At 36.7% G+C, this 23,091-nt stretch overlaps 1 protein-coding gene across 1 annotated transcript; it reads right to left on the bottom strand.

Annotated features, from left to right (window-relative positions):
* Window positions 1-366: 366 nt before the first annotated feature.
* On the bottom strand, window positions 367-22,574 carry LOC116261392 (ABC transporter D family member 1). The gene is made up of 26 exons (XM_031640131.2): window positions 22,198-22,574; window positions 21,517-21,685; window positions 18,970-19,252; window positions 17,899-18,123; window positions 17,203-17,400; window positions 15,333-15,787; window positions 14,605-14,737; window positions 14,433-14,511; window positions 13,260-13,498; window positions 12,843-13,147; window positions 12,630-12,741; window positions 12,360-12,521; window positions 12,135-12,234; window positions 11,931-12,039; window positions 10,363-10,453; window positions 8,616-8,740; window positions 8,142-8,291; window positions 7,090-7,162; window positions 4,905-5,085; window positions 4,655-4,813; window positions 2,575-2,730; window positions 2,265-2,498; window positions 1,565-1,725; window positions 1,402-1,454; window positions 1,232-1,310; window positions 367-1,151 (listed from the first exon to the last, which is right to left on the bottom strand). The coding sequence occupies exons 2-26, from the start codon at window positions 21,576-21,578 to the stop codon at window positions 1,065-1,067; spliced, it is 4,011 nt and encodes a 1,336-aa protein (XP_031495991.1). The 5' UTR covers window positions 21,579-21,685; window positions 22,198-22,574; the 3' UTR covers window positions 367-1,064.
* Between the last annotated feature and the right edge of the window lie 517 nt (window positions 22,575-23,091).

The following is a 23,091-nucleotide window of genomic DNA, read 5'->3' as shown; positions in this document are numbered from 1 at the left end:
AATTGAAGCCGATTACCTTTAAGTAGCCAGAGTGACAGTTATCATGGTTGTGTGTAACAACAGGGCAACGATCAATAAGTCAATGCCTATAAGCATGGATGAATTTGGAAAAGAGTCCAAAGAGCTCAGGCATTATTATATGTACACGTATTAAAAAGTTTAAAAAATACCATGTCGCAGATTTGGGGAAACAAAATCATCTGTGAAAATATTTGAATTGTTTGTTGCACGCCTTGCCAAGTCCCTCGTTTCCACACAACTGAACTTGATATGATCAACTTGTTCCCCAAGCTCCATTGAAGCACCACCACTTTTTAGCATGCATAGAGAATAAAAATATGGTCTGACAGCTGACAGTAGCTGCTATTAGCAGAAATGAATTTTTCATGAATATAGAACAGCCACTAAAAGAATTGGCATCTTACAGCCTTATGTACAGATACATGGCAAAGGAACACAAGTTGCTTACCTAGCCTCTTACATGAATATGTGCATAGGTGAAAATGGAATGGAAGGTGAGGCAGGATCAACGTCAACCCTTTACACACATGTATTTCGAATTATGTGAAAATGGAAATGATGGAAGGTGAAAGAGTACAGCTTCATTATTCCATACATGTCCTTCACATCATGTGAAATATAGCTGCCTCCTTTGAAGCTTTTACCTCAATATATTAGTGGCAATTTTATTGCACTTCATCTAGTATGTACATCTGTTGAGAATGCACCTGTCAGGATGAATGGTGAACTTTAAATGATACGATGGAGTCGCAGCTAATTATGCATTTTCCCTTTCCACATTTCTGATGCACAAACTGTTCAATCCAGACAAAGTGCACCAAGCTGCAAGAGTTTTCATAGTGCTTCAGTCAGCCGCACAGCTGGTTCCACACAGAATCAAGCACAACCCACAGATGCACCTGCAATCAGCAACCTTCTACTATCCACGCATCAATGGAACTGTCTTTGTGCTCAGGGTGTCTGCACATATGGAATGTAGGTTCCAGTTCTCTACTGCTTAAACTTGTGTTACTTCAGCTGGTGTCGAAACTTGATTCCTGCTTTCAGCTGTTGATCAAATACAGTTCCCAGTTACCTTCACCATCAATCAATCTCAATTCTACCGAATGGAATGGTATCAAGGCAGGCCTCTGAGACGTAACAACATGTCAGTTTGAATCCACCTCAGCTAGAAATGCAGAATCCAAATATATATATCACAAATACATACTTGAGAAGTAGTCACAACAGTAATTCCCATCTCCTTGGCAAGTTTGTAAAGGTGCTCTTCAATGTCAACACTTGTTGCACTGTCATCAAGGAGAAAGTATCATCATGATGAAGAATATTTAACCAAAGCAAAAATTAAAAACTTGCATAAGTCACAGAAGTGGTATATACTTGGTACATTCATCAAGAATTCCAAATCTCGGATGGTGGAAGAATAACCGTGCCTGCCAAGTACATAGATTTTAAATAGTAACTATAACGGCGTTCATCAATGGGTTAACCGCTAAAAGGACCTCGACATAAAAACGAGCATATTTGCCTTTTCTAAACTCACCATGCCGAGCCTTTGTTGCTCCCCAAGAGAAAGAACATCTTCCCAACTTTGGGTAGCATCCCAGCCACCCTCCTCCCTTTCTACAAGGTAGGTCAGTCGAACATTCTGAAGAACAAAACATAATCGAGCATCCAACAGTTGAGCTGGATGAGATCTATCGCCTGCATATATCACCATGTGCTTTCTTTCAAATTGCATTCAGAAACTATTGACCAAATTTAACATTCATAACCTAGTCTTAGTTATACTTAAAATAACCACTCTCAAAGATGTACCACAAACAAAGGCGTTATATGGCTTTCACAAATATAGAAATGCAAGACAAGCAACACCTGCACAAACAAGATTGCAGACTTGCCTGCGCACAAGAGAATGTTGATTTGTGCAAAAATTTCAAACTGGAGGGAGCAAAATTGGAGACATTCAGATCAGCCAAATATATAAGAAGTGGAGCCAGATCAGATTGAAGATGTCACAACAAGAAAAAGGAAACCCTAAATTCATAACCAAATCATTAACACCCGTACCCTGAGCTAAACCCTTTTTTTTTTCAAAATTCAAAAACATACATAAATGTGCTTATTGGTTAATCTGTGACCTGGCAGATATCATGTTTTCTTAAAAAAAAAAAAAGAAAGGAAATGAAATATATTCCAGCTACAAAGCATGATGATATTTTTTTCCTTTTATGTATGTTAACCTGATCCAGAGATCTTTGACACCATCTGCTCCGCTTCATGCTGAGAGAGTGGATAAATAATCTGATCCCTCAATGTTCCTAAACATGTATATGGCCGTTGAGGAACATAAAAAACATCACATGATCCTTGAACTTCATGTGAACTTTGCCTGGGCTGAATGAGTCTCCCACTCACAATGGGCCATAAACCACGGAGGACCCTAAATATAGAGCTTTTTCCACTTCCATTGGGACCTTCAGCAACAAAGCAGTAAATTAGACTTAAAAAATATACATTGTGGCACCAAGGGCAAACAAGTGGTTCACTCACCAGTGACAAGCAGGCTTTTTCCTGGAGTTATTTCAAATGAAAGCTGCCTTGCTAGCACCTTCTGGGCTGGACTGATTATATCCACATCTGAGAAGGAGATTACATCTGTAGGAGAGGGGAAGACTGCCCTCTCGGATAGTGAATCAGAAGGAACAGCTGCATTCAAAAGAAACCACACCAATAGTTTAAACTTCACACCTCCAACATCAGTCACCACACCATTAGCCCGACATATGAAAACAAATAGTTTTAGGAATTATGAAACCAGGTTTTACATAAGCTACAGATCCTACATACTCCGATTTATTGTCAAGTCATAAAATTCCTGAATATGTGATAATCTACTTTAAGCGTTTGATTCTTTATGGTGGTACTCTCCTGTAGTCCTTTTGGCTTTTAGTCACAAGATAAAAGTGTGTGCTCATGTAAACGGGAAAAATAGGTTTTCCCTCAACTGAAAATTCCAAAGGATTACAAAATCTCTGTCTGACTTTCCTTATCCCAATCTTCTCCCCTTCATTTGCAGAAAATTATTGAAATGCCCCTTAGGATAATCCAAAAATAAATTAAAGCACCAGCTTTCAAAGTCTCAAACAAACTTGTCACCCATTGTCAGAAAAATAAAAAATAATAGGACAATAAAGGAAAAAAAAATTGTGAAAAAATCTCAATTTTTTTATTTAAAAAACAAAATGAAAATATTGTGCTCTTTTGCATTTTTTTAGAAGAAATGCTTTCCCTGAAACTCCTTACGTTTCTCTAACATTTGAACAACCGACATGATACGCTCAACTATAGTAACACATTAATGCTAGTACTAGGTAGTTACCTTGTTGAGTTGCAAGCAACACGCTGCAACCATCGATTTTTCAATTCAATGTTTTCCCCAAATTGGTCTTGGTTATCCTGACCTAAAGCTTCTACATATAAAGTTCCTATAAGATGTTAAACCACTGTCATAAGTATCATTCCTAAGAAAATCTCGGCAAAGTCTTTCTCAGGGTATTTCTCAGCGAAGTTGTTCTTCCCGGGAAAATCTCGATAATTTTTAAAAAAATATAAAAAACAATAAAATCAAAAAAGCCTTACAAATTCAAAAAATAAAAATATTAAAATCTCAAGAAAATAGCACGATAAAATTGCGATGACATTGTGAGATTTCATTTTTGGCGAGATTTTCAAAATTTCATGATTTCTGTGGATAGGAAAATGGACAAAAAGTGGAGGAAGCAAAAAATAATAGGTGAGAAAGTAAGAAGAAAAAGCAGAAGTGAATATATATATGTGTGTGTGTGTGTGTGTGTATTTTATTCTAGATACATCTCCCTTTGTTTACATGTATACACATTTTGCCATATCCTATCCAAGTTTTATGTAAATAGAAATATAAGACACGCGAGTGCCTGCACACATGTTTACACATTTATAATTTATATATTGAGAGGGGCACACACACACACACAACACTTCTGCCACACCTACACCAGCACTCATGGCATAGGCCATGTAGAACAAGGCAGCATGACCTTGGACAGGAAGGACAGGTTTGGCTTGTGATATACTTTAAGTAGTCCACTATCGACTTCATTTCTGATAGTTACCTCTTGAAGACGGGAACCCTCTTAAGGACCAGGCCACATCATGGGTTTGCCCCGAGGGATAGAATCCCAGATGAGCCCCGGCCACAAATCATATTTGTCAACTCACAAACTATTCTCAGAACAACAGAGTGTTAGGTAAAAAAGGACTTAATATTCAACAAGTTGTGGTTGAAAACTGCTCCTTCTTTAGACAATGAAAATTCCATCCTGAAAGACCAGTGTAGTTAGTAATTCTTTAGATGATTGATCAGTTTGCCTGTCAAAATTATTAAGCATTTGCATTTAAGGCCAAATGATTACATAGTTGGAACATGGACCTGGCCAGTATCCATCTTTACTTTGCCTATGGAGAAGTTCATTCATCACATAAATAGGCACTTGTGATCAGAAGGAAAGCACAAGACAACAAGATTCAAGGACATTTTGGTCATTTAGTGTTTGAGGATAAGCTAATATAACTGAGAATTACATGGACTCACCAAGTTGGGCAGCATCTAGAAGCTCTTCCAACTCAAAGACTCGATTGATGCCACCAGTAAGCTCAAGAAACTTCTTGTGTAACTCAAGAATGTCGCCAAATGCAAGAAAGCTCTGTGATACAACTGAAGCCAAGAACCGTAATGCATGTGCCAAATCCCCTGCACAAAATTCAACAGTGTTCATGGCTACCTCCTGCTACAGAACAGGAAAACTACAGGAATGAACAAATACAGGCATACGTGCAAGTACCTTGAGTAGAGGTTAAAGCTCGATCACCCTTATGTTCCATAGCATATAACAAACTCAAACCCCATGTCACGTTATGTGGAAGTTGCTTTGTAACAAAGTCATCCAATATACCAAATAACCACTTTTTCTTTAGTAAAAGACGAGAGTGCTGGAGCAACTCCCGAAATTTTGATTCAACCATCTGGAAAGAAAAGGTTACAGCATTATCAATCGTTATGAAGAGATCCCAAAGAGTTGAATAAGCAAAAATAGATGAACAAATGGTAACTATACAACTAAAAAAAATTTGGAAAAGCCAAATATATACATATATATACATAAACTGAAGAACATTCAATAATTGTCAAATCCAAACGAAGAGCCGATTAACTTAACGTAGAACCCTCCAATAATTGATAAATATTCATCCAATAAGTCAAGGCTAGATTGAGTAGGAGTTTTTATAATTATATTGTTGAACATGTCAAACAGGATATACAATACACATTTGTATTCATCAAGCCCTTTAGGCCCAACACATAAATTATTAGCTAGCTATCTTCTTTTTTCCCTATACTTGTCTTTCTGGCACTTATTCTTTCTATAACTTGTGGACTTCATCGTGCACTTTCTCTTTCAAGCAAAACCATGGAATCAACAGGCAAGGAAATTAGTCTCACTTCTGAAGTAATATATATATATATATATATATATATATATTGAAAGCAAAAGAAGTATTGCCTGACGCCCTGATCAACTGCTTTAAAATGGGCAAACAAAAACAAATTGAATATTCCCTCAACAAACAAGGTGATGGTGAACTCTGAGCACTCGATGGAACTCACACAGGGAGCTGCACGACAATCATGATTTCCAATTCTGTGGTTACTGTTTGAACACAGGTAGCATATAACTTCAAAACAATACAACCAAAAATGGACAAGGAAAGTCATTATGCAAAGGAAAACTCAAGCAATGATGCTCCTAGAGGAGAAAGGTGGGGATCTCAAGTTTAGGCAATAAATATCTGTCAGCATGACTCAAACTCATATCTCGATATTTTTTAAAATTTCTTGTTCTTTTATTCATTTTGGAGCCAGCTGATATCATAATACTCACAGAATATCAACTGAGCCAGAACTTCAAAACATTTAGATGCATCTCTGAGACAATAAGACTGAGACAATAAGAAAATACTAACTACAAAAATAAATAAGAAAAACACCCTTACTTCTGCTGCTCTTTGATAGCGCAAAAAAAAGCTTGTCTTTATTTTAGACAGAGGCATAAACATTCACACATGAAAAGATACAATTACGCTATACTACAAAAATCCCTGTGAAAAGTTATAGATTTCTCAAGTACAAAAGAGTGTTAGAAGCATATGATGATATAGAGTAAAAGTAAGAAAACTCATAAGCTATGGTTAATATTTAATAGCAACAATTTTAACATGGATCATGGTCTACACGGTTGATGAAATGGATCAGCATAGTTTGAAGACAGTCTTGACCAGTGCTGTTAATATTGGCCATACATCAACCACAAACCCAGACAGAACTAGCCAGTATCAGGGTGACTAATTAACATTTTTTCGTCGTATTAAATATTTAAAATTAGTTATTGATTAATGTTTAGATAGAAAAAATCAAAAATAGCCTGACACAGGCCAATATGGGCCGAACATATATCAGCCAAACCACTGTATCAATCAGCAAACCAATACGGGACAAGTCAATACTGACGAGACAATGTCCTGATCCATATGAGCCATGCCTAATAGCAGTACCTGCAAACAAACTTTGGCATATATAGCTAAATCCAATCTTCTTATGTAAATCAAATATGTTATCATTTGCATGATTCTGTTAATCATCTCCTTCACATACAAACGAAACCATAAAACTGCATACCTATCCAAGTGTGCATGTTTGTAACTGGCAGCAATAGCATTAATGTGACAGATCTTAGACAGGAGAATAAGTGATGGAAGCAACTTTAAGTGACAGATCTTAGCACTATAAAACTTGTCCCACGATTTAGCGAAAATAACAGTCTCAAAAAAAAACCAATACGGGGATTTTTCATGCTGCATTATGTCCCCAATATCACAGGCGACATTGTTTACAGTACTAAAGATCACTGCACTCAAACAACTTTGATACTCTTATATGCGGAGGCAAAAAGTCAAGGCCAAGAAAATTACAGCTCGTTCTCGGGTACCACCACCAAAGAAAGCAACAGACTCTGCATGAGTTCGAAGTCTCGAGTGCATAAATCTGATACAAGCTTCAAAAAATCAGTGATGGTTCACGAACAATGAAGCAGAAAGCACAGAAACTAAGTTATCTTTGAGTAGCCAAATAACCAATTTGCCAAAAAAAGGTAGATTACAAGAGCAACGCCACAGGCCCACAACTATTATTGAAAGTTTTCTCTGTTTGATAGACATTAGAACATAAAATTAATGATTTTTCCGTTTGTTCTTAAACCAAGAAATTTGTAAAACAGTACCAGATTAGAACATAGGCATGTCATTAAACTTACAATACTACAAAAAAGATTTTAACTGAGAAAATTTCACGTTTCTCATTTTCCTTTTTGTTACAAATTCCCAGTTCCAAGATACAGTATCCCAATTCCTCTCTAAAATTTTTTCCATAAAATAGACTCTCAACTGTGCGTTAGTTAAACCTGTAAGGAATGAATTTCGATATTAAAAAAAAAAACCTATCATGATTCATGAAAAATTTCATTTGGAAATTTCAATTTTTTCCATAAAATAGACTCTCAACTGTGCGTTAGTTAAACCTGTAAGGAATGAATTTCGATATTAAAAAAAAAAAACCTATCATGAAAAATTTCATTTGGAAATTTCATTATCATTCTGTGATGTTTTTTTATTGTGTCCGAAGGTTACAAAAGCATCAAAGCCAAAGTTAGGGCAAAATATTATACCATTATAATATACATAGTCATGAACATCCGTATTCTTTTATTTCACTGAAAACTTGACAAAAAAATACATTTATTAATAAATCAAATTTAGTAGTTTAAGGAAACCAACCATTAAATATCACAGAAATATCAGAATTTAAAGGAAATTCTGAACCACAATAATGTATTATTTTTTCTTTTGATCTAATTCCCCCTAAATTTTCCAAAGAAAGATCACTGTTGGGTCCATATTATGCCAACTGTTCTTATAACTTCCAAATGAGTAATAGCAGAACAACTATTAGAGTTTATGATACCAACCTAAATATTCCCTCGAGCTGTTGTTCCTTGCTAGAAAGGTCACCAAAGTCTGGACTGGCAATCCTTAAGAAACCAAGACCCAATAGCATGTAAGTGTACAATATAGCAACTCCTCTTCGGCCAGTAAGCATCTTCATTCTCCATGCAAACCTGTAGTTTGTACAATGACCCAAAGGTAAACAAAGTGGAGAAGAAACAATCATTTAAAGAATGAAAAAAAAGAAGAGGAAAACTGAGATAAAAGCATTGAGCCAGTCGATTGGACCAAGAAAGCTCGGACAATACAGTCAAGCACATCTGGGATGCAGATACAGTCAAAGATATTGAAAGAGCTACCATGGAACTAGAATCAAAGAGGAATATAATAGTAAAGAAACAAGAAACAGAAGGTTTGACATTTGAGGGTTTCAAAGACATTTGAACCTAGTGGAACTTCAAGCTAATTTATCGCACTAACAAAAATAGACTACTCACCAGATGATATCAACAGTTGGCTTTACCATTCCTGTAACCAGCCCAGACAACTCAGTTGTCAGCTTTTCTACATCATGTGTTATTCTCTGGTCTGCATCCAAGTCTTTACTTGACATGTAAAATACCTGCAAAAGTTTTTTGGGTATACATATGCAAACTTTTCAAATAATGCACATGAAAAATTAGAAAATACATTCAGAAAGTATATGCATATAATTATACATATACATGTTGTGCATGGGCATCTGACGATATGTCTGTGTGTGGACACATGCAGGAGTAGAGAATCTCTTACAGAGAAACAAAATTATGAACTGAAACAACTCAGAATTGCTTAAAAGAATGACTAACCTAATCTAGAATACCAGTAAAATATCATATGATCACTACCATTTTGCTAATGGCTGTGAATTGCCATATGAAGATTACTGTTTGACTCACAACTAGTCAGTAACTGCATAGTCTTTATAGTAAGCCCATTGTTATGCTCTAAACAATCTAGCGGACATAGTTTGAAGGGTTTCCATCCCCCCAGCAAGTATAGTTGCAGTAAAATTGGTTGAAGATCCTCAACGCTTTTTCTTTTCATTATATTTTAGGACAAAAGGCGTGAAGTATTTATAGCCACAAAAACTTACTTTTTGTAACAGATGGAAGAATTTTAAATACTATTCTGTGGAAAAGTTGAGAAGGAAGAAGCTAATGCTAATTTTGTAGGAAAAAAAATTCAATCTCAATAGCTTACAAAGTCAAAAAGACTGTCTTTGAAATTCTTGATCAAGGCTTTCCTCAGGAACTTTTCTTCAAAATGTGCCTAATCTCAAAGCTTTAAAAAGAATAATTAAACACATCATGCACGATATTTTGAAAATATCGCCATTCGATTCCTTGTGAAAATACTGCAATATTTTTGCAAGATTAGAAAACATTTTGTTATGTTTTTAAAAAAATTTTGTTTATTTTAAATTTTTAAATAACCATTTTTAGTTTTTATCAACATTCTTGTAAGAAAAGTAGTAGAAAGCTCATAATTCACAACTTTTTCTATTATTTCATGTATATTTTTTATTTTTATTGAATTCTCGAGATTCTCCTAAGAAAGCAAGCTTCCCAATTAATACTGGAGGAAAAATCAAACCCGATAATTATATTTGTAACTATGGGATAAACCAAAAGAAAAGCACCGACAAATAAACTTTTAAATTCCAACAGGGACAGAAAAAAAAAAAAGAGAGAGAACATTAACCTAGGAAAAACAAGAAGGATGTGTTCAGGAGACTCCTGGGACTAGACAGCACAATATTGCAACATTTTCAGACCTAAGATATTATGAAATTATTATCAACTGCCCCAAAAATGACAAAAATATAGGGATACTTCTGTAACATCAATGATACTGGAAACTAAGATTTATAAGTTCTCAAAGCTCAAAATTGGAACTTGACCAAGTTGAATGAAGTGACATAGAAACCATGAATGGTGCTCTTGACCATGTATTCTCTTGAAAGTATTTCAGTCATAAGTAATCACGATTGTAACTGCATGCTATGAACTTAATATGCATAATCCTTCTTCCTTGTTAACCCATTCTGGAGTTTCAGCATATACTAGACATGTTTAGGCAGTTTCCCTGCCCCGAATAGAACAAGGAGTGACTTATAGCTTCTGTTCTTCTTTTCCCTTTTCAATTCCATCAGCAGTTGGAACTAGATATTTACATACCATGATAACTACAATCTGACACTACCTTGTAATATGCATTATTCTTGAAATAGCTCCTCAACAAATGTTGGGTCAAACGGATACGCCACCCTAGAGCAAGTTTTGCAGTCAAGTATCTACAGATCCAACAAAAACAGGTATCAGCATCACCTAAGAATGGCTAGAAAAATACCCCACAGTAACCTATTTGCCAGCAAAATGTACAGCGACAATTTAAGTCAAAAGGGGGCAACAAAATACCCCACAGTAACCTATTTGCCAGCAAAATGTACAGCGACAATTTAAGTCAAAAGGGGGCAACAACCAGTTTCAACACAGTAGATGGCAACCATGAACAGAGTATGATGAAACTGTTAAAAAAAGCTAATCATTCTTTGCTTGCTTATCTAAGACAAGCAAAACGACCAGAGAACCACAAAATCTAAGACGAGCAAAACGACCAGAGTACCACAAAATATTCAGTTAAGAAGATCAACATAGCTCATTTTGAGGAAGAAGAATTTTTAAAAGTACCCTAAATTACTACATCATGCAGGCAAAGCAGCTCAGCTTCTTGAAGGATATGTTTTAGTAGCACAGATTAGAGGATTTGGATTTCGGAAGCATACTTTCTTAGCTGCTCTGACGATAAAGGAAATGGGGTTTCAAGAGTATACAGTTATAATGACAGCTTTCAAAAACTAGTAGCAGAAACATGTAAAGTTTATCTACCATATTAGAAAGCGAAAGTGTAGGCACCAACAAAATAAAAGAAAAGAAAAACAATCAAACTATTTGTCCACAAAAATAGCAAAATTCAAGAGTATATATTTAGCATTGTGCCTTCCCGAAAAATAATTATAGATCATACACAACTTAGCCTTGTAAAAGAAATGAATCCAAAAAAGAAGCTTTCTCCAAAAAAAAAAGGAATGTAAAAGATAAACAAACTCGCTCTGCATCCTTACATCCCCAAGAAAAAAATAACTCCACTTCAATGGAGAAAATCACCTTGCGATGAAGGCAATAACAAGTAGCTTTTCCATTTTATTTACCAAAAGCAAGTTTGTTCTTACCAAGAAAAATTAATGCATTTTTTCTTTTCCTGTATTTACACGTTGCTGACATAGAATATAAAATGAACAATCAACTACCAATAATAATAATAATAATAATCTCAACATGGCAACTGCAATGGTGTTAGTTACCCTTCAACATTAAAGGGTCTCATTGTTCATTTGACAAAACCAACCTTTTATAATATGCAAAAAAAAAAATGCTAAGCTAAACAACATACTGACATAAATGAAGGCATCATCAAGTTTCTGAAAAAGCTTTTCATAAGGCTCAGTGTCCTGCTAAATAAAAGAATACAGATCGAAGTCATCATCTTTCAAATACCGGGCACACATTGAAGGATTTTTTTTTTCCGGAAAAAAGAAGAAGGAGATGGACAATGATAAAGCAATAACTTTTTTCTAGTTTGTCTTGCAACCAAGCAGTAAAAATTTTAAAATTTCATAAACTTTAAGGCTGTTTATAGCTTCAAAAGGTTAGAAATAAGAAACATTTCCAGGTTAAATAATCCATGTCCACTAAGATTTACAAAATCACCTGAGGGAAGGTGCAAGAACAGCTGATGCAGCACTCTGAAGGACACTAATGCCAATTAACCGAATAAAGGCTCGCTTATCCTGCTCCAGCACGAACTTTACGCTAGTACCTAAACAAAGTCACATATTAAAGGAGAAAATTTCAATTGAAAGATCTATTAACAAATCCAAACACATGATACCACATTTTTCAAAAGAAGGTTACCATTTAAAGAAGCAATCCTATCTGAAACCCATGTCCGAGATATAACCAGTACAGCCACAGCAAACAATTTTGACCCCTGTTTATCGAATAGAGAAGGCACCTACAAATTGACAGCAGAATATTCATGCCATCATTTTTTTACCAAGATAGAGTATTGATTCCATATTAACACAACAATTTACTAACTCAGCAATATATTTCTTATTAACCAGCAAGTTCTCATACCAAAATTTTAAGCATATTGGCCACCCTAATTGCTGCACTTTTCGGTGCCTTTTGTAGCAGAGGAACATTCGGTAACTGCAACCTATAATCAGCAATTGTTGACCTGGCCAGAACTTCCTTTATGTATGAATCACTGAACTTTGAGCTGCCGAATGAAGTATCCTACATTTAGCATAAACTAATCAACTTCAAAGTGCCTGTGTAAAAAACCTTATTGTAAAGAATACCATCTTTACATGAAAGCAACGGAATACAACACATAGCCACAACCTTGCTTTCAGATGCAAAAGCCTTTTGGACAACCATTGCATCTTTTTGGCGACCTGTTTCAGATGCTTCTAGAAGGTTGAACCTTGTTCCCTCGGCATTAGACACATTCTCCCTAAACAATAAAGATAGTGATTTGGGCTACCAACTAGGGTGATGAATGTGCAAAAAAATGTCAATAACAACCCAACATTCAAGCTAGCTAGAGAAATTTACCTCCTATAACGGACACTCCAACCACCTTCTCCATCCAAGGACAGGACCATATCATGGAAAGCCACAAGGGCAGGCCTGTGTGATATAGTGATACATGATGTCCCCATGGCCCGGACTTTAGAACAAAAGCGCTCTTCCATGTCAGTTGTGACAGCACTCGTGCATTCATCTAGAATGGCAAATTTTGGTTTATGATAAAATAGCCTAGCCATTCCTAGTCTCTGTTGCTCCCCAAGGGAAAGTTCATCACCCCAGTTTATTTCCTTGTCAAGTGGGTATCGTTCCAACAAGTATTCCAGATCAACCTGACCATAAAGTCATCAAAGAAACAAACCTCAAGAATGAATAAACATACATCTAAAAGACTACACCATCAAAAAGGATCAAACAGAGACAAAGGCATGCAATAGTACTAACATTTTTCAGTAGATCAACCATGCCATCATATGTAAGTGGGTTAGTCTCCTCCCTTGCAGTGAGGGGATAAATCAACTGATCACGAAGTGTTCCCACAGCTGTATATGGCCTTTGTGGCACATAAAATATCTCTTTGTTGAGGTCTGAACTCAGCCCAGGTTTAACAATATGGCCAGAAACCAATGGCCAAAGGCCTCCAAGTACTCGAAAAAGAGAACTTTTCCCACTCCCATTTGGTCCTTCAGCGACAACCACAAAAAAGTCAACTTTCCAAGAACATAACGGCCTCGTGCTCAATAAATTTATTATGTTTATGCATGTGCTTTTATGTATGAATATGGTAACATTATTTGAATGGACAAGAATAGCAGCTCTACTACAAAAATGCACATTTTGCAGTTGCACCGACATCTTCATAAAGAAAGACACTGACGACAACCACTCCCACAACATGATACGTGTTTTTTATGGGATCCAGTGCATTTGTGCTGATATCGTCTCACATAAAGAAAAAAGAAAATGAAAGGTAGGACAGCACAATGTGTTTCCATAAACAGAGAAAACAAATATAGATAATAACACTTACAGACACAATGAGACTGAAATTAACTAATAGCAGCAAATATTGCATGGCTAACAGCGATACTAGAGAATACAATCAGAAAACCAAATTAAAGAAATGGCTGGTGAAGAATGGAGCAGCGATGTGGATGATGGTAGTACTAGTTAAAGGAAAAAAAATAACAAGCAATATCTTAAACATTTCAGTGACAAGTATCTGAAGTTTCCCAATTGCAAGGTATCATGAGTAAACTTGTAAATATTAGTCACCAGATTCATCAGCATTAGCATCAACTTCTTACCAGCAGCAGTACTAGTAGCAATAACGGAGATACGGTATATTAAATAAGGCATCAACATCCAGACTAACAGCAAATATGTTTTTGTCAATGAAAACAAGACCTTCCAGTCGAAAAATTTACAAAAAAAATCACCTATAAATGCCAAATAATAATAATAATAAAGATAACATAGCTGCAGAATTTATCGATCATCATTTACAGGTAAAGATGTTCATTTTTTATGTCTCACTCATATTTTCAAGTTCATAATGAGGCATGTATGTATGTGTGTGCCTGCAGAAGAAAAACGTCTGATATGAAAAGCACCTACCTGTGATCAACAGATTAGAGCCCTGTTCCACTTTAAGAGTTAAATCTTCCACGAGAACATTGCCAGTTGGAGTTACTACCTAAGGCCATTAACGGTAAGCATATGCAATCAGAAGATAGAAAACCTGTCTGTAACCACAAAAATAAATATTACACAATATTTAATCAAGTACCTTCACTCCTGAAAATTCAATATAATTGGCTTCACTTTGATATGTCTTAGTTTTACTATTTTGAAGAGATTTATCATGAGCAGCCAGCTCCTTTGCAATCACCATTAATTCATGTATACGATCAGCATAACCACTGCAAATACAAACATAACTTGCATTTAAGGGAAGGGAAACTAGCAAGTCTTACAATAAAAAACCTCCATAAGATGAAGGCACAGAAGCCTGCATCTATCATGTGGAAAAACTGGCATCAGAATCAAATAAAATCAAGAGTTAGAAAATGAACATTATAAACTTAATGCAGCTAATAGAAATTCGTAATTAAATAAGCAAAACCGACTTGATTGAATCTATGCATCTAGACTTCAGAAAAAAGAATCAACCTTGTAGAACAGAAAAACCCTGTGCTTCTCTAGCACTAAACTGAGAAAAAAATGACTCTTCTACCAGTATTTTAAAGGTTTCTGTGATCAAAAGAGAATGTCGTGTGTAGAAGTGCTGCCACTCATGGGCATAGCATCCACAAAATCAACAATATTCAACAGTACTATTCCATGGATTTAAATTATTTTAGTAATGACAACATACATCTGTCCACAAATGCAAGAAAAAAGTAAGTAAAAAAGTAATAACGATAACTCGATAAGACTCCTGATGAAAAAAAGAATAAAGGACAGCAGAAGTAGATGAATATTCTAATACTAATGAAATGAAGAAAAACTTGTAACCTTAGACGATTAAGACGCCGTGAACTTATGGAAAGTGTACCCAGTGATTGAAAGAGTGAAATGATAACACTTGTATGGTATCTCAGATTGCTTAACATATCTGCCCGTCCAAGAGTGGAAGTGTCTGGCTTCAATTTTCCAGAAAAAAATGGTTCAATAATAAGGACGACAGCAACAGTAGCACCCAGGTACTTTAACAAAAAGTCTTGAACCATCCCAAACCACCAGTGGTCATGGAGGACAAGATTCAGATGACCAACAAGTGTCCTGAACTGATCACGTATGTGGCTAGCTTCCCTTTTTTCACCCCCATAAAATGCAATACTTTCTGCATGGGTCCTTAACCGAGAATGCAACTGTCGGTAATCTCCTTCTAATTGCTGCTCCTTGGACATTAGCTTCCCAAAAGCAGGAGAAAAATTTCTTATCACAAAACCCACACCAAGAACATATGCCTACATAAGCAGCAAAACTGTTAGACGCAAGCCTAATCCAAGAAGGTATGCCTACATAAGCAGCAAAACTGTTGGATGCTCACGCACATATAAGCAGGCAACCATTAGGAAAAACACGACATCCTCATAATATAAATTCAGAGACTGATATCTTCAATTTAGTAACATCCTTGCACAAGAAATTATACACTCAAATGTACTAAGAAGCACCCAGCATGGAGACCTCGCCAGGCCAGGTGAGGCCGAGGCAACCATAGGCAGTTCAACACCCCCAAAAAAAGCCCAAAAACGCAGAAAGATAATAGCTGTTAAAATCAAAGACAAATAGGTAACAAAGAACATGTAAACGCATTAAAGGAATGTGGTAAAAAAAACAGCTACTTGACATAGACATTTCATATAAAAGAAATACAACTATCAATATCACAGAGACAGACACATGTACATAAAGCAGAAAAAACAAATGAACATATAAATGCGTGCAAGAAATGCCAGGAAAGCAGCCATTTTTAACACACACACACACAAAGACAAACTATAATAGGACGAACACGAACAACCACCAACACAAGACAAACACCTAAACCTGAACTATTCTTCATCACAATGAAATGCCTTGTATCATTCTGGTCTAAGGTCCAAAGCAAAATCTAGGTAACATGTGTATGCCTCCAAGTATCAAATTGGTACAACAGGTGAAAGGACAAAGGCTAGTACATTTTGGATCAGATTTGGGTCAGAACTAAACACAGTCCAATACTGCTAGCAAAAAATCAAATTTTTATAGCAATATAAAGATATATACAATTTCATGATTATATATGATTATTTCATAGATATACATACATAGAGTGTACCTGGCCATATCCCTGTACCAATGTTTTTCAAATTGCCATGTTGAACTTTTGGCAACCAGCGCCTATGTGACTTAGAATCACAATGGATAAATTTAATCGTTGAAAATGCATGGTAGACAATAGATAAGTGTAATTTGTGCTGAACCACATAAAGGTCGGATCACAAGGTGGTATGGAGATAGGTTAAAAACCTAGACTCATATCTGGTAGTAAACAATATAAGTAATCAAGTTTAGCAGCAACTTGAGGCCTAGGGAAACATTCACATAACATGGCTTAGAAGATCCCGTCTTTGACATAGAAGTCATCTTCCAGCCATGAGGAAAGCTCTCAATTAAGCACAATTTTTAATTGCAGCGAATGATACAGCCTAATTGAGTTACTATTTCTTTAATCTAAAAAAGCCAGTACAAGTACCAATTATGAAGCCAAATCAACATCAACTGAATAAAAAAATGATATATTCTCCAGAGATGAGGTTCAAAAGTTTATTTTCCAGCTTGTGTGACAATCTACAAGTTCACTCTCTTTAATCAACAAAAAAAGGGAGAAGCTTACTATTATCCAAAAAAAATATTTTGGACTGGCATAAGAACACAGGCGCCAGGTATAAAGAAGTGCATCGGCAACAGCCATTGAGTCCTCATGTACAAGCTCACTCAACTCCGAACAAAATTTTGGTATATCACTTGCAATCCTCTGTTCTGGACTACTTATTCGACCATCTACATGTGACATCTTGTAATACGCCATATTCTGCAATCAATAGCACACATGTCAGATTTCAAAGAATAGGATAACATAGTACACATCATCCATCATACCTAAGTATGAAATGATGCAAAACAAGGAGCATCAGAAGTTGAAAATGGAAACAAGCTGAAAAGGTTAGTCACTCTTGCAGAAAGAATGCTTTATATTTTGTTCTTAAATGATAGATGCATACAAATTTGAACAAAAAGAGACCAGGTAACATTCAGTATAAACAATAAAAATATGGTGGACAACAAATAATCCTACATTTGTCTCACATAACTGATGAGACACGCTGTCAAAGAGCCATACAACCTGCTGAAACAAAAATGAAGCTTTTGGCAGTCAAAAATTGACAAGCAGCAAGTACAGATGTTATCTGTTTGTCCGAAAATTGTTATAAGACTGCACAGCGAAAAACAGAAAGAAAGGAAAAAATAGCATTTGAATCATGAAACAAAAAATGCTATGAAAACTCAATAAGATGAACCCAACAATTACCTCAAAGTAATCAGCATGAATAAGCTCAGTCAATATCCTTCTGAATCGCAGACCCAACACTCCTGTTAAATACTTTGACGTCGAAAACAATGTAGACTGAAGAAAGCATAAAAGCAGGTTTTCAGCAATAAGACGAATAAAAGAAGGTAAGCGCCCAAGAAAAGCAGCCCGAAACAGAAAGCCTTGAACTTTCGCCAACCTATTGCCCATAGCAGTTCGTACTACCTGCAATAACAGAAAAAATAATTCGCTCTTTCCGACATGGAAAAGAAGTGCGTGCAAGAAAGGAGTAAATGAACATCAACATTTACTTAAATTATACTCTGAAGAATAACATAAATAGCAGTAAGTCTGTCAAGCTGACACATCATCAGTCTGAGCTGTTACTGTTGCTTAATTTTTTGCTTGCCATGTAATTTTCATTATCCTCGCATAATATTTATATCCAAATCTATGCCACTTAAACCTCAGCATTTATTCTTCTACTTTTGTATCTAAGAGTGTCATCCACACCCACCTCTGCTCTCTTCTTCACACAAGTGACACCATGCATTAAATAGGTTAGTCTCCTTTGAATATTTAACACCCCAACTATATGCATGATACTCACAAAAGCACCATAATCCTGTCTAGGTGGTTGACTTGAAACCTTCAAGTGAGAAAGATCAAGCCGAAAAGTGATACCCAGGATATGCATCCCTTAGCCTGATCTGCTTAATAATTCCAGTTACCCAATCAATCAGTTAATGGTTTCACAAAGACACATAGATATGCATAATTAACTTAGTCCAAATCTTTAGCACTGCATAATTAACTTAGTCCAAATCTTTAGCACACTATCCAAGACATATGCTTGCATCGTAAACCAGCTATGAGTATGCTTTGAAACAGAATTCAAGACCAAGCAACTTCTGAACGCATGAAATGCACTACATGCATCTTATCTACTGTAAGTGAACATCCAGCTACCTTGTGATATGCCATAAATAATAAGATAAAATGCAAAAAGATGATTAGACCCTCATGACATGCAGGAAAAACAAATATAGCTGCAAAAGGCAAGACTCTTACTGCTATGGCAACCAGAGATACGAGGTTCTGAATCCCTTTTTCACCAATACGTGAAAGAAGAATCCTGGCCAGAATATGTAACGATTTCAATCCACTTCTCTTCTGTAATTTTCCTTGATGGTGAGGACCATTTGTATCAACATTATTTGATTTTTCAGCACCACTATCAAGCTCTGTCTTCGTTCTAAAATAATTTTGTGAATGACCTCTGCATCTCCGGGAATGCAGATACGCAGCAGTACCTCCAGTAAGAAAAACAGCAGTGGCAACAGCAAGAGCTCTCCTAGTGGAACACATAAACACCAAGAATGAGATCAGTCATGACAAATAACAAACAAACACACAAAAGCATGTCACGTTGTCTGAATCAAGGAAGCTGACATTGAAAGATCAGTGTTAGGTTGCCTGAACCAATAAACTTGGAGTCAGAAAGCCCTTGGTACCACTATATGACTAGTTCTCTAATCAAACATCATATGTAGTACCTAGCAGAACTCTCAACATGCAAGCAGAAACATCAATAACCAAGTAATATATTTTAAAGAAGCTGATATAAAAATGTCATAGCAGACCTATATCTGAAAGTTAAGTCAAAGAAATTTCAGTAGGCTATAAGGTAAGTCTGCTTCTGAGAAGTCAGATTCAAGTATATTGATGAGGCATTTGCCTATCCCTTTGTTCTTTTTTTTTTCTTTTTTTGGTGGGGCCCAGAGGCAACATCCACCAAGCAGAAAATGATGCACCACTTCCTCCTTCTACACCTACGAAAATCAACCTTCCAAAAGGCCACAAACTAAACCAAGGGATGCACCATACTGCTGAAGTTCAGTTAAGCAAGTTCACAAAGCAACTGGAAGTTAAAACTGCAAGAAAATTGTGGGACATAAGCTCCTTCATTAAACACCAGTCAGTGCCTAGGAAGGAAGCCTAGTGGATATACATTAGCCTAAAGAATCAAAGGCAACTAAAAGGAAACTCATATGATTAAAACAATTGATGGCCACACTTATTGCAGCTTTTCAGAACATTAAAATGCAAAGAAAAGCAAAGGTTAGTGTCTCCCACGTGAAGGCTGTAGGTTGCATAGGCTTCTAATGTTCCCAGTTATTGAGACAGTTGCTAGAGATCCTAGGCAGATTCCTGCTCCTCAGTTGCAAACCAAAAAGAAACGAAGATTCTGTAAGCAAATAAGCCAATAATCTCCAAGCATGTCTAGGCTCACTTGGTGTCCAGCTGCCCCAGAGCAATTCAGTGATGTTTCTTCAATTTTCGTATAGCATCCTTAAGACCTCAATGGAAAACAGTCACCAAGCACTATGAGTTTCCCAGCATTTTCCAGTTTTGCAGTAAGAATGTTTGCTAATGCTTTAGAAAGTCACAAACCTAAGACTTGAAGGTCAGGGTACCCAACAATCTATTGCTTTAGAAAACAAATAGATTTCAGAGTCTCAGACTCCTAATTTCATGTCCAAGTTTCACTTTGAAGTCCTCAAGCACAAAGGATATAAGAATCTGGTCAGCCTACCACTTTCTATATGCAGAATGAGGGACAGATTGCAAGGCGAACCATCTTTGTTATGGTTGCACTAGCTGAAGTAAAGAATAAAGTTCAATACACCCTGGTTAGCATATTCTATAGTAACTAGGTAAGAGAAAAAAAGAAACACAACAAATTGGACAGCTAAGCCCCAAATGGAATTGTTTGCCATTATCCATCAACAAAATGGAATGGCATTCTTTGGATCACTCTGATAGTGGTTGTTTGAAAGTCATGCATTATTTAGTACTCCCTTAAAGTCAACATAGTGTAATGTACATCAACAGTTTGGAAACAAGAAACATAAACCGAGTGGACATCATTGACCACAGCACATTCACATATCATTTTGACATGAAGTGGACAGCCATGACAATAGCATGTTCATGTATTACTTTGAAATCCCCTCGAACTCAAGGGGGAATGATGTGCAACATCTAGAATACGTAAATGAAGTACGGAATCTATAGTAAGATTTGATATATAATAAAATAAAGAAACAACAAACTTGCTCAGCTAGAGAATAGAAACAATAATTGTTTGCTTATGCCCTGTCATCAAGCTTATGCAACAGATCATATTTTGGACCCCGTATGAAAGTAATCAAGAATCAGGTCAATAGTACATGGATATCACAGCTATGATGGACAAGAATCTGGATGATTGAAGGTTCGCAAAACTACAAGCAAGTCACAAGGTTATACTGGAGCAGTTGGTAACACTTAAATTCTGTTTCCTCTGCAAACATCCTATCGGGCCATGCTAACATGATTCCGAATGCACAAGGCTAGAAAAAAAAAAGTCATTCAGCTCGTATCAACCAAATCAAGCGATCCGAGACTTGTTACAGTTTGTCCTCTATGAAATCTCATGCCAAAAATGTTCCAGAAGTTCATAAAATTGTCATTGTACCATCTAAAACAAACAAATAAAATCACCAAAGGGGGCCCTTAACTTTTGATTTGGGCGCCACAAGGTTCAAATAAGATAATAAAATCAAGCTTTATTACCTTCTCGATGGCCCAAAATGCCGACCATGCTCTGTCAATTGAAACAGTTGGAGAGAAGGCATGATGCAGTGACCCAAAACCAGCAGCACCCCTCTGTCTAGACGTGGTCAGAAACAGAGAGCACCGAATTTAGCAAGGCTGCACGCTGGAAAACGTGAAGTAGATGATCCTGCACCAAAAAAATCGGAGACCCAAAAAAAAAGGATAAGAAAAAGGACATGATATATCTAGAATGTGTTAGGAGTTTAAGAAATTCCCGTAAGAGAAACCCAATCACCAAGAAACTCCTAGTTTCTCTTGGACATCGATCAGATAGAAAGGAATTCCATGGAAACTTGCAGTTAGATTCTACCTACAACGAGTAAAAATAACTCCAAAATAACGAATACGGAGACGGTAACATGTTGCTCGAGTAGAACCCAGCAACGTGTCCCGTCAAATTCAAATCCCTACACGGAAGACGGCGAGAAACAAGAAGCCCAGCGAACGAAGTCAGTACAAAGGGCAACCACCGCCCTGCTCCCAGCGAAAGCTGAAAAAGGTCCTGTTTCCTCGAATCACAGATATTGGGAACGGTACCACCCTCAACCGTTGGTCCCATGAAATCAACAAATCCCAAACCCCACGCTGGCGCGGACAGAGCGTCTTCCCTATGTTGATGGCAAAAGACACTAGCCATACCTTCGGCACCGCCGGAAAATGCGCCTCCGGCGGAGAAGGGGCTGGTGATCCGGCCCATTACTCGCCGGGCTTCATCAAACTGCACGAGCCAACATGGAATTAATTCCAGAAGCGTTCCCCGTTGTCGAGATTGCGCAGAGAGAGAGAGAGAGAGAGTCAACTGGGCAGGGGACGGCTGCTTGGGAAACCATGTCATATGAGAACGGAAGGCGTTGCGTCACCGCCTGGTACCATCGTCGCACTCATTGAAGACGTAAAACCTCCTTCCCCTTGAACGAGTTCCAAAATTAAGCCCTAGTCTCCTTCATCCGACGCGTTTGTAAAGTAGGCGCTCCGTCCTCTACCACCTAACCGGCTTGCCCCCTTCTTGAACGCCATCATCTTGGGGACCCCAATTTATTCACGTAACCGTCGCAAGAGTTTGACGAACATCTCCCTCCTCCATCAATATCTGCTTTTCCGGAAGTAATGTGATTCCATCCTTTCGCCCATGATATATAATGTTGTTACATATTCCAAGTGATCTTCCATATTCATTGCGTTAAATTTCGATCCGATTATTTTTCTTTTAAGTCAAAAAAATAAGCTTGAACTTTCCTTGTTCCATCATTCCATATCCATCACGTTTGTAGTCAAATATGCTACAAGATACAAAAGGTTAATAAATAAACTCCAACTCTACGACTTAGTTTTGAGAAAATATTACTTTAGTTGTATGAAATCACAGCTCTTTTGGGTATGAAACCTTATTTGTTCATGAAATTGTTTGAATCGAGTCTTTAACTTGGTTGGTCTTTGTAAATCTTGGTGCTGGAGTTCACCTCCCCTTCAAATTAAACATTTCTCTTACAAAGTATTAAGCTGTCGGTATTGGGTTGGTCAATGAATTGCCAA

The sequence above is a fragment of the Nymphaea colorata genome, chromosome 9 (genome assembly GCF_008831285.2).
Source record: "Nymphaea colorata isolate Beijing-Zhang1983 chromosome 9, ASM883128v2, whole genome shotgun sequence".
NCBI classification, from domain to species: Eukaryota; Viridiplantae; Streptophyta; class Magnoliopsida; order Nymphaeales; family Nymphaeaceae; genus Nymphaea; species Nymphaea colorata.
The sequence above is the reverse complement of the archived record's forward strand: the minus strand, read 5'-3'. Positions and strand labels throughout refer to the sequence as shown.